The sequence below is a fragment of the Cucumis melo genome, chromosome 5, assembly GCF_025177605.1.
Source record: "Cucumis melo cultivar AY chromosome 5, USDA_Cmelo_AY_1.0, whole genome shotgun sequence".
Classification (NCBI taxonomy): domain Eukaryota; kingdom Viridiplantae; phylum Streptophyta; class Magnoliopsida; order Cucurbitales; family Cucurbitaceae; genus Cucumis; species Cucumis melo.
Window position 1 is genome coordinate 24,872,915 of NC_066861.1, and position 14,295 is coordinate 24,887,209.

At 34.1% G+C, this 14,295-nt stretch overlaps 1 protein-coding gene across 6 annotated transcripts; it reads right to left on the reverse strand.

Annotated features, from left to right (window-relative positions):
• Window positions 1-843: 843 nt before the first annotated feature.
• LOC103493269 (uncharacterized) lies at window positions 844-10,616 on the reverse strand. Of its 6 annotated transcripts, XM_051085273.1 has the most exons (13): window positions 10,323-10,615; window positions 10,157-10,216; window positions 7,420-7,534; window positions 5,165-7,316; window positions 4,965-5,062; window positions 4,783-4,884; window positions 4,481-4,633; window positions 4,080-4,243; window positions 3,798-3,945; window positions 3,192-3,314; window positions 3,009-3,096; window positions 1,288-1,743; window positions 844-1,149 (listed from the first exon to the last, which is right to left on the reverse strand). In XM_051085273.1, the coding sequence occupies exons 4-12, from the start codon at window positions 7,314-7,316 to the stop codon at window positions 1,577-1,579; spliced, it is 3,195 nt and encodes a 1,064-aa protein (XP_050941230.1). In that variant the 5' UTR covers window positions 7,420-7,534; window positions 10,157-10,216; window positions 10,323-10,615; the 3' UTR covers window positions 844-1,149; window positions 1,288-1,576. The 6 variants fall into 6 exon arrangements, with proteins under 6 accessions (XP_050941230.1, XP_008452183.1, XP_008452174.1 ...); XM_008453961.3 differs by having other exon boundaries at window positions 4,965-7,316; XM_008453952.3 differs by having other exon boundaries at window positions 4,965-7,534; window positions 10,157-10,186.
• Between the last annotated feature and the right edge of the window lie 3,679 nt (window positions 10,617-14,295).

Sequence of the window (14,295 nt, forward strand, 5' to 3'; positions counted from 1 at the left end):
AATTACAAAAATCCCCTTCCCATGTCATTATTTTAATGTTCAAAACTCAACTAAAAGTGTCACCCACATCTTAAAATTTAGAGTTTTTTTTTTTTATAAAACTAAAATATGAGATAAAATATGAGAAACTCACAAAGGATCTTGAGCATCACATAACTTTGTATATTCATTAACATTAAAGAAAAAACCTTTTTTTTGAAAAAAGCAAAGTACATCAAAACTGCCACCCATGATCCTATCCTATAATATGTAGTTGCAGTGATGTCAATTTTTACTTTTCCCTTTTGAACAAATTGAGAATCCAGTCAACTTGATGAGCTCACATGTCTCTTGCTCCTTCCCTTAAGTTACTCACAATTTTTCTTTAATTTCCTTTACTTTCTACCAAACCCATCATAACTTCACCCTTCAAAACCCTCCTATTTGCCTGTTTTTGTTTCCTTTAAGTTTAACATAACAAATCAAGTACAGAAATTTGAACCTTCAAATATGTCAGATGTCAATCTATGCTCACTTTCTGAGTCTAGGGTACGAAAGAACAAACATTTTCAAGTAAACTATAGTTTAATATTGATGATACTAGACAAGCAATCTTACATTTGCATAGAAAGACAATTGTGACGAAACGAATTGACTTTAAGAGCATATTTGGTATTATGTTGAGAGTCAAATCATTGAAAAGAAAATGTTGATGATGTTAATCATTAGAAACTTTAAATGCATATCATTGTCCTTTATGCAAACGCATATACTACTAAGCAATAGATATAACAAAGTCAACCAAGCATTTGAAATATTAGACAAGTCAAATGAGGCCCTACCAAACTCACCCAAACCAACATCTTTTCTTCTCAAAACTTATATGTATAATAAATTTAATTCAGTTCCATCTCAGATATGAAGTACATTGTTAGGCTTGCAGCAGTATCTTTACCTTCCCAAAGATAATGTGTACCTTCCCAATTTGCAATCCCTCCACCCCTCTCCCTCCCTCTCTCCCTCTTATTTACATATATACTCCCAAATACAGAAGTGAAAGAAAAAATTTAGGAAAACAGGTCTTCCAGCAAATTATAGCAGAACCAACATATATATGTATTGTATCATTACCGTACGGCGTACGCTTCCAACGGTATCCCAAGTGAAATCCTGAACAAAGGAATCAGAGAAATGTCAGAAAAACTCGATTTATAAACACCCAAGGAAGTAGAAATAACAAGTACGAGAAAAATAAACTAGCTAGAATATTTATGGTATCAAAAAAAAAAAAAAAAAGAAATGGCTTACATTCCCATGACTACATGGATCTCCTTCATATATGTACTTGTAGTCTCCCAGCAATGCAGTCTCTATAGAGCACATATAATAACCATACTCTATAGGTAATATGCTAAAGAAAAGGATTCCACAAGAGAATGACATCACATCTAATAGCCTTCTTACACTTTGAGAACCAGCAGATTGCCTTAAAGTTGAAAAAATTATGCTTCATGTTCTTTTTTTAAAAGTGTCTTTTGCCAATTCTTGGCTTAGCTTATGAATGGAATAGTGGATGGGTTGTATTGAAGATTAACAACTATTTCACATTCATTGCAGCTGCCATATTCCTTAGCTTCTGAGAAATTTCTGAAAATGATGGTCTCTTAGCTGGGTCCGAGTCCCAACAGCTTGACATTAAAGCCTTCCATTCTGGGTCGCACCATGTCGGGATTTCAGGGCGTAAACAATTATGCACAATTCCTCCTGAAAACATGGAATAAGATTCAGTAGAACAAGATCTTTAGCCTACTGTAAATATTAGCCGTTCATTTGTTTGATAATCACATTTGGATTTATTTTTCTTTCTTCAACTTTGAGATGTGCATTTCATAACATGACTAATTATTGCCATTTGATTTTCATAAATATTTTTAAAAATTATGCCAGATTTTGCCCGTACGTTATTAAAAATTTTTACCAGAAAAGAATTATTGACACATTTTCGTTAGGCTGTCTCAAAAGTCCTTTTTGTTGGCTCCGCTTTGATACTTTCACTTTTCCTAATAAAAGCTGGTTTTTTCGATTTTTCATGGTAGGAACTAAACATGGAAGACGACAATTGAAATTTAAAACACGGAAGATGAAACAATGTCTTCAAGTATAGGTTTTGAAAAGGCCAAACACTAAAGTGAACAGTAAGTTAACATTCTAGGGCTGAAACCATATTTGATCTTTGGCCTGCTCAACCAGGGAATGTCAAGACCTTATTGATATGTTCGGATTCAGAAAGGTGGAAAAGTGAGCCATTAGTAGAGGAAATGCTAACAGAAGGGAACACAACCTAGCACAAGTCGATTTCAGAGCCCAATTTTACTAGTGAAACAGTATGGTAGGTAGTGATTTTGTGTGGATTACAAAGCGCAGGATAATGTTACCCAAATTAAAGGCGCCAACCCTCCAAGAAAAATCTCTCAGCAGCTTCTCGGTATTATTGATCCCTATAACTGGGGCCTTGGAAATCGAGAGCTGTAAATTGGAAGGCTGTTAAGAGTATAGTTTGCAGGCGTAAGCCTTCTAGCCTTTAAGAGAGGAGTACGCTTCTATTTATCAAGTCTAGTTTTGAATTTGTAGATAATAGGATCCCAAAAGCGATTGAAAATTACCCCCAAAGGGCTGTTTTTCCTGTGAATATCAATAATAGAAAATGGAATACTTATCACATGAACATAAACCTTTTGGACAATAGTTGCTGTACAATTAGAAGGGTTTTTTTTTCTTTATTGCTTCTCAAAATTAATATATCTTGTCCACATGAAAAATACAGAAGTAACCAACAGACATGTTTTACAACAATCTTTTTTTATAAGAGTTTTACAACCAAGCTTAAGATATGATTTCATCATTAAACAGAAAATTCAAGAAATCATTGAAAATTGCAAGCAAGTACAAAAAAAAAACAATAATAAATAAATAAATTCATGGCTTATAGATGAGAGGGCATAAATTTACTCCCATAGTTCAGTGCTCACCGATTATTGAAGCACAATGCATATCTGAATATGGTTCATCTCCTGTGAGTAGTTCCCACATAACAATTCCGAATGAGTAAACATCAATCTGTATTCCAATGAAAACGAATCAGTGTATAGATAAATTTTTAAAATGTAACAAGCTAAAACAAAACGGTAAGATTGAGAAAAGGCCAACTCTACCTTCTCCGTCACCATGTTACTTTTCCCACTAAGAAGCTCCGGCGCCATCCAAGGCAAAGTTCCACGAACCCCTCCTGATACTAACGTGTGTTGCCTCACCTTTGACAATCCCAAATCACCAATCTAAAAAATTATGCACATAGCATGTGAATTTAGAATCCAGGTCCTTCCCAAGACAAAATGCTCCCCGCCTTCAGTCCCCCACCAATTCCCCACCCCCACCCCCACCCACAAAAATCTTTTTCTCTTAAGCATTGGTGGGAAGAATTTGTAGTTCTTTAGTTGAAAGATTTATTTTTTCTTTTTGAATCATTAGCTTCATAAGCAATACATATTTGATAAGCTCCACATCTAAGTAAAAATAAAGAATAGAATAACAACGATGCATTAAAACAAGCCTATAGGTCGCCTACTGATACTCCCAAGTTTGCTCTTTAGGCTTCTTTATTACATTCATTGTATAATTCTCTTGTACTTTGAGTTCTATCGTTCGTCTCCATTAAAAAAAACAAAGCTTACAGAAACAGGTCCCAACAGAAATATCAGGAAGAAAGGGTGCTACAAAACAGGTCTTTGAAATATGCACAAATAAATAGAGCAGTGTACCTTGCAAACAGGCCTTTGAGGGTCTCTCATATTCACTAAAAGGTTTTCGCATTTCAAATCAAAATGTACAATATTCTTCCCATGCAAATATTCCATCCCAAATGCAGCATCCATAGCTATAATGAGCCTCTTCCGACGATCAATGGTCCTATGAAAATGTAGTATTTGTGTCACATCACAATTCCAGGACTCACTATCAGAACAGTTTAGCATGAAATACATTCAAAGAAAGAGCAAACGAACTTTAAGAAAGTGAAATAAGAACTATCTGCCAAAATTTACCTGTCCTTCTTGTGCAAAAACTGCTTCAACGATCCATTAACCATGAATTCTGTCACTGTTGCTAAGGAACCATCTGGACCATCACGGACAATGCCGTAGAAGGAAACGACATTTGGATGGTGTAAAGAACTTAATATCAAAGCTTCCTTCCAAAAATCAGCAATCTGTTGTATGAAAGAAGTACAAATCAATAACAAGGTGTATGCACCAAAAGATTGAACAGTTTCAGTAACAAATAAATGCAGGAAGAGGTATCAAAAAGCTGGTCTATATTAGGTTACACAAACTAGGCATTGAGACACAAACAAGTAACAAACATATGGTAGGACATGGACCAAATCATTCATTCTAAGGAACCACAAATGCCTAGTGAAGGAAGAGCAATAAGACCAAGATCCTACCAAACGTTCTCTTTCCGAAGGCCGTCCAGCAAAACAGCTAGCTTTGATCCTCTTTATTGCAACATCAGAACCTCTCCACTTCCCATGATAAACAGCACCATAAGTCCCAGACCCTAGTTCACGAATCTCCTCCAGATCATCATTTTTAATTGTCTGAACAACAAATACAAGGAACAAAGAATCAAAGCACATGATTGAAAAGCATAAGCAAAGTCATAATGAGCACAAAGAATGGCCAAAGAGCCTTCTAAGAAAATTGACATATATGAGGTGAAAGAAAATATGCATAATTGTAAGTTTACTTGTAATCCTCTTGAAATGGCTTCCTCTTCAGCTTTTGTTGGCTCAATTCTGGAGCTTTGATTTTCACTCTCAGTTTCCAACTCAGGTTCCACGTGGTTATTCTGTATGGCAAAGGAAACAACAAAATTACAATGAAATATTGCCAGATGACAAAAAAAATGCCCAATTGCTTTGTCCTAACCGAGGAGTGTCGCTCATTTGTTGTCTCTTTTTTCTCTATTGAATCAGGTCTCCTTAGAGCGGTTTCTTCAACCATTGCCTCTTCAGATACTTCAAGTGCTGCTCTTTTCACAGATGCAATCAACTCAGGTAAGAAACTCAGACGGCTGACAGATAGTTTAGGTTTTTCAAGAGTCTCTACAGAAGGTTTCAAGCCATCACCATTTTCTACTGCAGAGTTCGTGCAAGCTGAACTTAATGATTCAAGGGGTGCAACCTTGGAATATGTATCATCAGTGTTATTCTGCCCTGGATGAGATGCAGTGTGTGCTTCAGAGATGTCAGCTTTCCCCATATCCTTTATCATGTGTCCATTTCCTTCCCCAAGCACAACTTTCCTTTCCATCATCATAGCTTCATTAACCGCACTAACAGCCCTTAGTTGTGGATTTTGGCTAGGATGAAAAGGTGCAACCATTTTTTCTTGAATAAATGCTGAAGATGAATCTGACCTCTGCATAGGAGAAGCGACAAGGTTTATTTTATCAAGATGTGGTTGGATATGTTCTAAACTTGTGAATTGTTGATTGTCATGGCCAACTGTGGTTGAGTTGGTCTTCAGAACATGCTCTGTACCAGTTGCTCCATCAATACCCAAAATTTTTTGTGAGGATTCATGCCAAGGATTTTGGTGGTCCATACCAATATGAATTCGTGGACTACCATCTTGCATGGCTTTGATATATCCTGGATTTATGCTTGCATTCCCTTGTTGATGGAAAACAGATGCTTCATATGGGGGAGCAACATGCAATGGATTCTGAACATTTCGCCAAGAGGCATTTCCAGGCATATGTCTTTGTGACATTGGAGGATAATGAGGATCTCCACCATACCCATAAGGCATATAACCAACACCACGATCTTCGGGAGGAGGAACACACATATGTTGCCCACTAGGCACAACCTGATCACGAAATACCTCATCATGAAAATTTGTTGAAGCGTGGTAGCCATCAGCAATATTACTTTGTGTAGGAGGCAAATTTGAGCCAGAACCATCCACAATGTAGTGATCGTTTAATCGCCCAGTCCCAGAAGCATGTGTCCTCGTGTCATCCCCTCGCACACTCATTTGGTGTTGCATAATCCATCCTTTGTCATGGGGAGGTGTCTCATTATAAGCAGATCGGTAATCATTAATATTCTGCTCGTTTGGAAAAATACCATGATGGAACTTTGTGTCTGCCTTCTGCGTCAAGGCCTCCCTATTCTGAGCATATTCAAGGGGAAGCCCATTTATCGTATTAACTTGCTCCATGTGCGCTTGATACCGATGAAAATTTGCTCGACAGTGTTCACAAGAACTATTCCCATCTGGGACACCATGTCCATGTAAAATATTACCTGGGAAACCTGATTCTTCACTAATTGTTCCATTTGGCAGCCATACAATATTCTCATTATACTGTGGTTGATGTTCATACATATGTTGGTGATTCATTTGTTGCCTGACATAGTCTTCAGGCATTCTTTCCAAATATTTATCTGGCAAATCTGGGAATGGCATACGGTACCGTGCAAATGGAGAAGATGGATAGTCTCCCATTGGTCTTGAATCATATGGACCATGATGCCTAGGTGAAAGTAAAGCAGGACTCCATGGAGCTTCCATTTCACCATACCTTTGAGCCACAGATTGTTGTTGCCCCCCAGACCCAACATGAGGGATTGTGAGCTGATGCAGGTGGTATGGTGACAAGGGCTCACAACTCCTCTGAGTGTGAAGACTACCTTCAATATTCATTGGATTCAAAAAATGTTCAGTCCCATGCATATCATCTATGCCACTAAGTGCAGGGGAATTTTGTTGTTGTTGTCTAACAAAATCATTCATGTCATTTGAATTATTAAGAGCATCTACATATCGCCTCTCAGTATCCCTTTCATCCCCATCCACAAAGGGCAAAGAAGCATCTTGTTCAGGATGCGAAAACAAGAATATCCTGAGCCTAGTGAACCCATCGCCAGAACCCACCTTATCATACTCTTCCATCATGTTAATCACATCATCATCGTTGACAACTGACACAAGGGCATCAGGATCCTCATCTGGTTGCTGGTATTTCAACACTGCAGCCCCATCATATAGTTCCCTCATCTTAATCATCAATTCCTCGTAGGTAATATCCCTTGGAACACTCACAATCCTTGTCTCTCCCCCAACATACCGAAGCTTGCCATCTTGGGGGCGAGGCATTATACTTCCCAAGAAGCTGCACAGGAATTTAACACGTGGGTTTTCATCATGTGAACCAGGATTTGAGATAGGTGAGGAATTAGGAGTAGAGCTCCGCGTCAAAGGGCTATCCATCTGTTTAGATACTTGAATGTCACTAATCGATGGAGTCCTTAGTTTTGCCCAAACATTGAATTTTAATCACATGACAACAAAATCACGAAGACCTAATACAAACCAAAAATTTGTAACCATCCCAGAAAGCAACTCCCAAGTTTCTCAGTTTTCAACGAATCAAATTCTTCAGTTTTCCCAAATCCATTCGGCAAATTGTAAGGAATCAAAAAAACATCCTGCCAAAATCAGTTTAAAAGATTAAAGAAGAAAACAAAAAAGAAATGAATCAATCAAAACAAAAACTGAATGCAGTACAACAAAATGAGAAATTCTAAAAATGGATCAAAAGATCATTCAAATCCTCCAATTCACAAAGAAGCAGGAATTTCATAACAAATGTATATATTAGTATGACACATTTTTTGTAATCTAAAAACAAAATCATGAGAGCATGGACGATATCACATTAATGTGGAGCTATGTGGGAGGTTTCAGCATTCCTGACAGTATATTTTCTTTGATGTAATATGGAAAAGTGATATACATGCTTTCACAATATTACATCACAAATATGAAGGTGGAAATTCAACTTACAACCTCTTAGAAGTAGGGAGAGATGTCTCAATTGTTGACCTACGAATAATACTTATGTTTTTCGCGTATAAAATATATCAAAGATTTATTTTATAGGACTCGCCATACATTAGGATTTTAGCCAAGTAGAGGTATAGAAAGTATAATGAATTTTTGAGTGAAAATTAAAAAGAATCCAAATTGTGCAAGAGAAAAGATTAGGTTTTGCCACACATCTCAAAAAACTATAATAAATCTGCCTAACTTTCTCTCTACCACAGATAATCAAAACATGCAACATTAGGAAATTGTAAACATTTCAGAACTTTGGGAGATTTAATAATGCTATAAAAACAATATACTTTTCATAAACAAAAAAAAAACAATATGTTAAATCTTTAAAAAAAGATATTAAAAATAGATATGATAAATCTTTTAAATGAGAGGGAAATTCAAATTGACACTATGAGAGATAAATGATAATTTAAGTGCATATTCAAGAGTGAATTTGAAATTGTTAAAATCACTATTTTGGTGTTTAAAATCACTTCAAAGCACATCTTTAATCCCACAAAATTGTTTTAATTTTTAATTAAATGTAATTTTCATATCATTAAAGTTAGTTTTGAATAATTAAAGGCATATTTCATAGTGATTTTAAAAATGACAAAGGTGATTTTAAACATTTCAAAAATCACTCTTAAACATGCTCTAATCTTATTTTAGTAACCATTGCCTAAATTCGCTAGATGTAGCTTTTTGGTTATACTGCCTCTGTTTTTGTCTACACGATTTAGGTTTTCTTTTACTTTATCATTTTTTGTATGAACATATTTTTACTTGAGTGCTTGTAATTAAAATACTTGTTTGTTATAAACACACTAATAGTTGTTGGGTCATTGTATTTCAGGGGAGAGAGCTATCCTTTAGGGTGATAAGGATGGGGTTTGAAGACTTATACATATCAAGCCCTGGTTCATTATCTAACAAGTTTGGGAAAGACTATCATTTTGGTTGAATTTCCGTCCATATACACGCATTATAAATTGTATTCATATTTATGGTCATTGTGGTTGGGTGGAAAGAGATTCTCTTATCTACCTAAACTGTGTGTGTGCATGCACACATGTTTTATGCATGTAAATTCAAAAATGTGTGAAAAGAATAAAATAGTTCAACCCATATGAGTTGGCCTAATGATAAATAGGAAGCATCACCATGATAAAGGGAGGGCTCAATCCATAATGGCCAGCTACCTAGGATAACAATACCAATTTTCTCCATATACTTTGAGGTGTGTCCAATTTTAGTCCCTATATCTTTTGTATTTTCTAGTTTGAGAGTGAGGAAAATGGTGTGAGTGATACCAAAAGCATTGAGAGAGCATTCATAATCGGAATCGGGGAGATTAATTGTGTGATTGTAACAATTTATCACATGATGGGTTTCTTTTCGGTGAGCCATTGTTTTTCATCAATTTTGGAGTTACTACACATAAATTCTTGAGTTTCCTACCTTTTATTGCTTTCTTTCAATTTCTCCATTATTTCATGTCTATTCCTATGATAAAAGTGGGGTTTTTTTAATAGTGAAACCAAAAGTAAACCCACAATAACTAACTTATTATGAAAGTAGACTATTTATCACAAACATCGTGAAGATGGCATGGAGAAGTGTGATGATCTATCATATCCTTTAACACTAGCACATTAAAAGATCAAGGACATTTGTCAATACTCCTTAATGAATTGTGGCTTGGCATGAAAACAAAAAACAATACCATTGGTATTCCGTTCATAAAATCTAGAAAATAAATAAAGTTGAAGTAGTACATCCAATAGCTACCAAATAAGCCAAAAAACCAAAAATCAGATGGTTATCTAACTAAGCCTAAAAAATTGAATTATATTTTTGGAATGGAGGCGTAGCTCCCTATTGTCATAGAATCCCCAGAAACATTTAAACACCAAGACTGGGACTTGGGTTTCAAAAGAAGGTCTTTTAGACAGAAAATTTAACATTTACATAAACCTTATCAATTGCATCAACATTGTGTAGCAGCTCAACTCAAAACTCATCGGATATTGAATCCTCGGACAACTTCAAATTCATATAGGATTGGGTTACCGGGTTATAATATTCTTTTCCTATCACAATTTAAACTCATCAACAACACATAACAAAACATTCAAGTGTGAGGGACAAAAACACATAAACTCATATAACACCCACCAATACAAAAACACATAAAACTTCTATTACAATAAATTTGCAATCTTACATACCTTACACTGAAGAATAGCTAAACCCGATGCCTTGAATATAAGAAATCAAAAATCAGAGATCTGAGATTAACAAAATAAAATAAATAAATAAATAAAATAAAACAGAGAAAGACGGTGAAGAAGACGAGAGAGAGGGAAGAGGGAAGAGAGAAGAGTGAAGAGTTACCTTGGGAGTTGGGAGTCAGTGGCACTGGGAATCGACGGAGTGAGAGAGAGAGAGAGAGAGAGAGAGAGAGACGCCGGGAAGGAGATCGAGGGAGAGGAATTGAGAAAGAGAGCGTGAAGGGGATGGAGAGAGATGGAGAAAGGGTGAGGGTGAGGAGGATGAGAAGAGGGAGAGGAGGAGAAATGGAGGAAGGGAGATGACGGTGGCGATTGTGGAAGGCTGAGGGAAGGAGAAATCGGCCAAAGGGGAAACTCCTTTGTACCTTACCTTTCATCCAGTATGATGATTCGTGTTAATCGAAAGGCTACTATTTTTGTTCTTTTTTAAAAATTAAAAATTAAAAAAAAAAAAAAAAAAAAAAAAAGAGATGGGTTTCTGAACCCCTCTCCTCTCTTTTGTTTTTAGTCCTTTAACACATGTTATATTTTTGTATGTACCATTTGTTACATCAAAAGTTCGAACTAAAATAAATGTTATCTATATGTATGTTAATTCAAACACATACTTTCATACTACAATTCAATGAATAAAGATTAATTTTTGGTAAGGTTCTAAAAAAATGTATTCCTTTTTTTTTCATACGCGGATGTTGACCCAGGGATAGTGTTAAAAGTAATTGAGGCATCCCAAGCATTATCTATTTGTGTACAATCTACTTAAATATTCGATAACAAATTGTCTTTGGACAAAACTTTTTTAACAAAAAACACAAAGTTAATTGAAGGGGATGCATTGTATATGTGCAACATGTGTAATGTAATTTAAAGTCAATGTTTGGATCGAACATTTTGGGTTCAATGTATAATACTAAAGACATTTTGTTTCCACAATTTAAAACTCAATCCCTTTTCGATTATTTTGATGTTTCACAACCTCATTTATATTCCATCCTTAATTCAACATTATTAGTAATCTTAATTATCTTTCGGTCTTTCAAACAAACTCAAGGGATGTGTCTTTCTTAATCACTCAAATTTTGGGATTGGGAAGTTTGCAGCTTCCTCGTAAGAAAATTTCTTGTTTTTATTTTTTGAATAATTATATATTTATTTTCTTTTTGACACACCTTCTATTTGAAACTAAAATGACATTTTTAAATATACCAAAATTAACCAAAACATTACAAAATATAGCAAGATATCACCGTCTATCTACGTTAGGTCAAGATAGACTACTATATATGTTTATAACAAGTATCATAATCCATTGTAATAAGATAGACAAAGATAATAGTCTGTTATAGATTCTGACTATATGTGTTTATTTATCGACTGTGATATATGCTATAAATATATATAGTCTATCTTAATTTATTCATAAATAGATTATGATATTTTGTTATATTTGTAAATATTTTCAAAAAATTTAAAAATTCTATAAAGAAACAGGTATCTATTATTGATATAATATAAAATTTGGTTATGTTTTGTTAATATTTTTATTCATTTTATTTAAACTAGAGCAAAAGAATTAATATATACCGTAGATTAAAGTTTTCAGACATTTCCAAAATTAAATTGAAAATAAAAGAGTTGCTCCAATAAAATTTTTTTAAAAAAAAAAAAGGTAAAATATTAATTAAGTTGGATGTCTTTATCACTTATTAAGTTGGGGATTCCCACTCATATTCCCATGAAAAAGGAAACGGATATGTCTATTTAAGTCCTAACCTAAAGAAAATTTAGGAGACACTCTTGGAATTTTGAGATGCAAAGTTGGATAAATGAAATATGAATCCATGGACTTTAATGTAAATAAAGAGAACATGTTCTTTTTTCTCTCTTTTTTTTTTGGATATTCTTTTTGTTCTTTAGCATATTCTTAAGATCCTCGTTTTATTTTATTTTATTTCAACTCCTATGTTTTATTACCTTCTCTTGATTTCTTTTTCATATTTATTTATACGGATTGTTTATCTAATTCTTTCACGATATTTGGTTTACCAACTTACCTGTTGAGATGGTTATAACGAAACTCATTCGACTTACCTCTACTTACTCCATTTATTCTTCTCTTCGATGTTTGTAACTCACAAACTCTAAGGACATTATCCAATGATGTTTTGGAGATCAACTTCAACAAATACCATCTCTATGCAAACTTCGAGAGTCACCTTGAACAGTAAAAGTTCAAGGTCTTATGTGCAATCTTGAACGGTATGTGGTTGATATGTAAGTTGATCATGTTCAAGTAATAACTTAAAGGGTTTATTGTATATGAATAAAGTTGAGTTAGCATGAAGATTTGATGACTGTTGGAAGGAATGATTGGTGGTCCTTTATTTGACGAGAGGATTGATCAAAGCTCCACATCAAAATTAATAAAGGGATGATCATGAGTTTATAAGGAAGGAGAACAATTGTTCCAATGGTATGATGTCTTTTGGATGAAACCAAAGGCAATGCCCAATGTGGACAATATCACATACCATTATAGAGATTTGCATCCGTGAGAGTGACCTAAGTCATGATCTCAATATGTGTGCCATTTTAGGAACTTGACCAAATGGAGAGCTTATAAGAGAATTTACAAGATTGAATTCATTCATTCTCTCATATGGAATGTAGATGAGTAACTCACTTAAGTGCTAACTCGAGGACTTGAATAAGGAGTCTCACCTTCTTACTCATCAAGTGACTTGATTTATAGTTGACTATAAACAAATTGTTCATTTGAGGATTAATGATACTTAAGGGGTTAAATGTATTTATAGGGATAAAACACACTTTTAACCCAATTATATTTATGAACAATTTGTAAAAGATCAACTTGCTTATAATGGTTATATCTAAAGGAATTGAATCTCATGCAGAAATGTGTGCCTGCTTTGCTTCAATTAAGTTCAAAAATTAAAACACAAAATTAAAATAAGCAAACCAGATTAATCATACTTTTTACGTGTTGCAAGGGAGAAGAGTAAGTTGTGTTTGAAAACTTTTCTTCTAACTCTTCCTCAGGTCTTAAAAAGACAATAAATACTCTCCTTTGAATCGTGAACTAAAGGAAAATAAACTGCTAAACCTGAAGGAACACAATCTAAATTTTGTGAGCTTAAAGGAACATTAAAATAACGAATCTTATGGAACAAAAACCGATGTACACAATCTATCACTAAAATGAACAAGCATACAACATGCATTAAGGGTCCCATAACATAAAGCATAGCATAATACACAATCAAAATAGTTCATAGCAAGCTTTAAAAAACTTATTCAATCATGAAAATGAATATTATGCAGACTTTTTAAAAACTGTTTGGCAAAAATTAACACATAATCAAATGCTTATTTGTTTTGGATGGTTCATAGACACTTCAATAGCAATGTTACTTACCTCGAAAACAAGCCCAAACGTATTATTAACAAAGAAAACTAATTTATCTAAAAATATTGGATCAAACCATGTAACATAAACTAAATTTAATTTTAGCCTTTAGGTATAATTTCAAATCACAATTATATCTCCAAAGTTCCTTAACCAACTTGACGTGTTACTTCTAAAATCACTCTCAAGTTTTCGAACACAAAAAAGCTTGATGTGAATGCATGTACATGTGTTGAGTGTAATATAGTAATTAAAACGGTGTCTTATAGGACCAAGTATCATAGTTAGGGATCAATTTTATAAATTAAAATGTAACTATTTTAGAGTCGGATCAATTTATCTAAGAAACGGAAACTAAATGATTGATTTGAATTTTAAAAGTAAAAATAAATATAAAAAACGAAGATTAAAATTTTAGAGTTAAAAAGTTATATGTTGTTGATTTCATTTAATAACTTCATTAACTAAGAAATGCTTAATTGTTTCCTAATTTATTGAAACATCAAGTTAGAAACATGTAGATTAAGCAATGTCGTTAACAACTTTTTTTACTAGCCTAATTATTCTCTTAGGATAGTTAACAAAGATTCAACATTATTATATATCCAATAAAACATACAATCTCTCGATTATATTTCTAACCTAATAT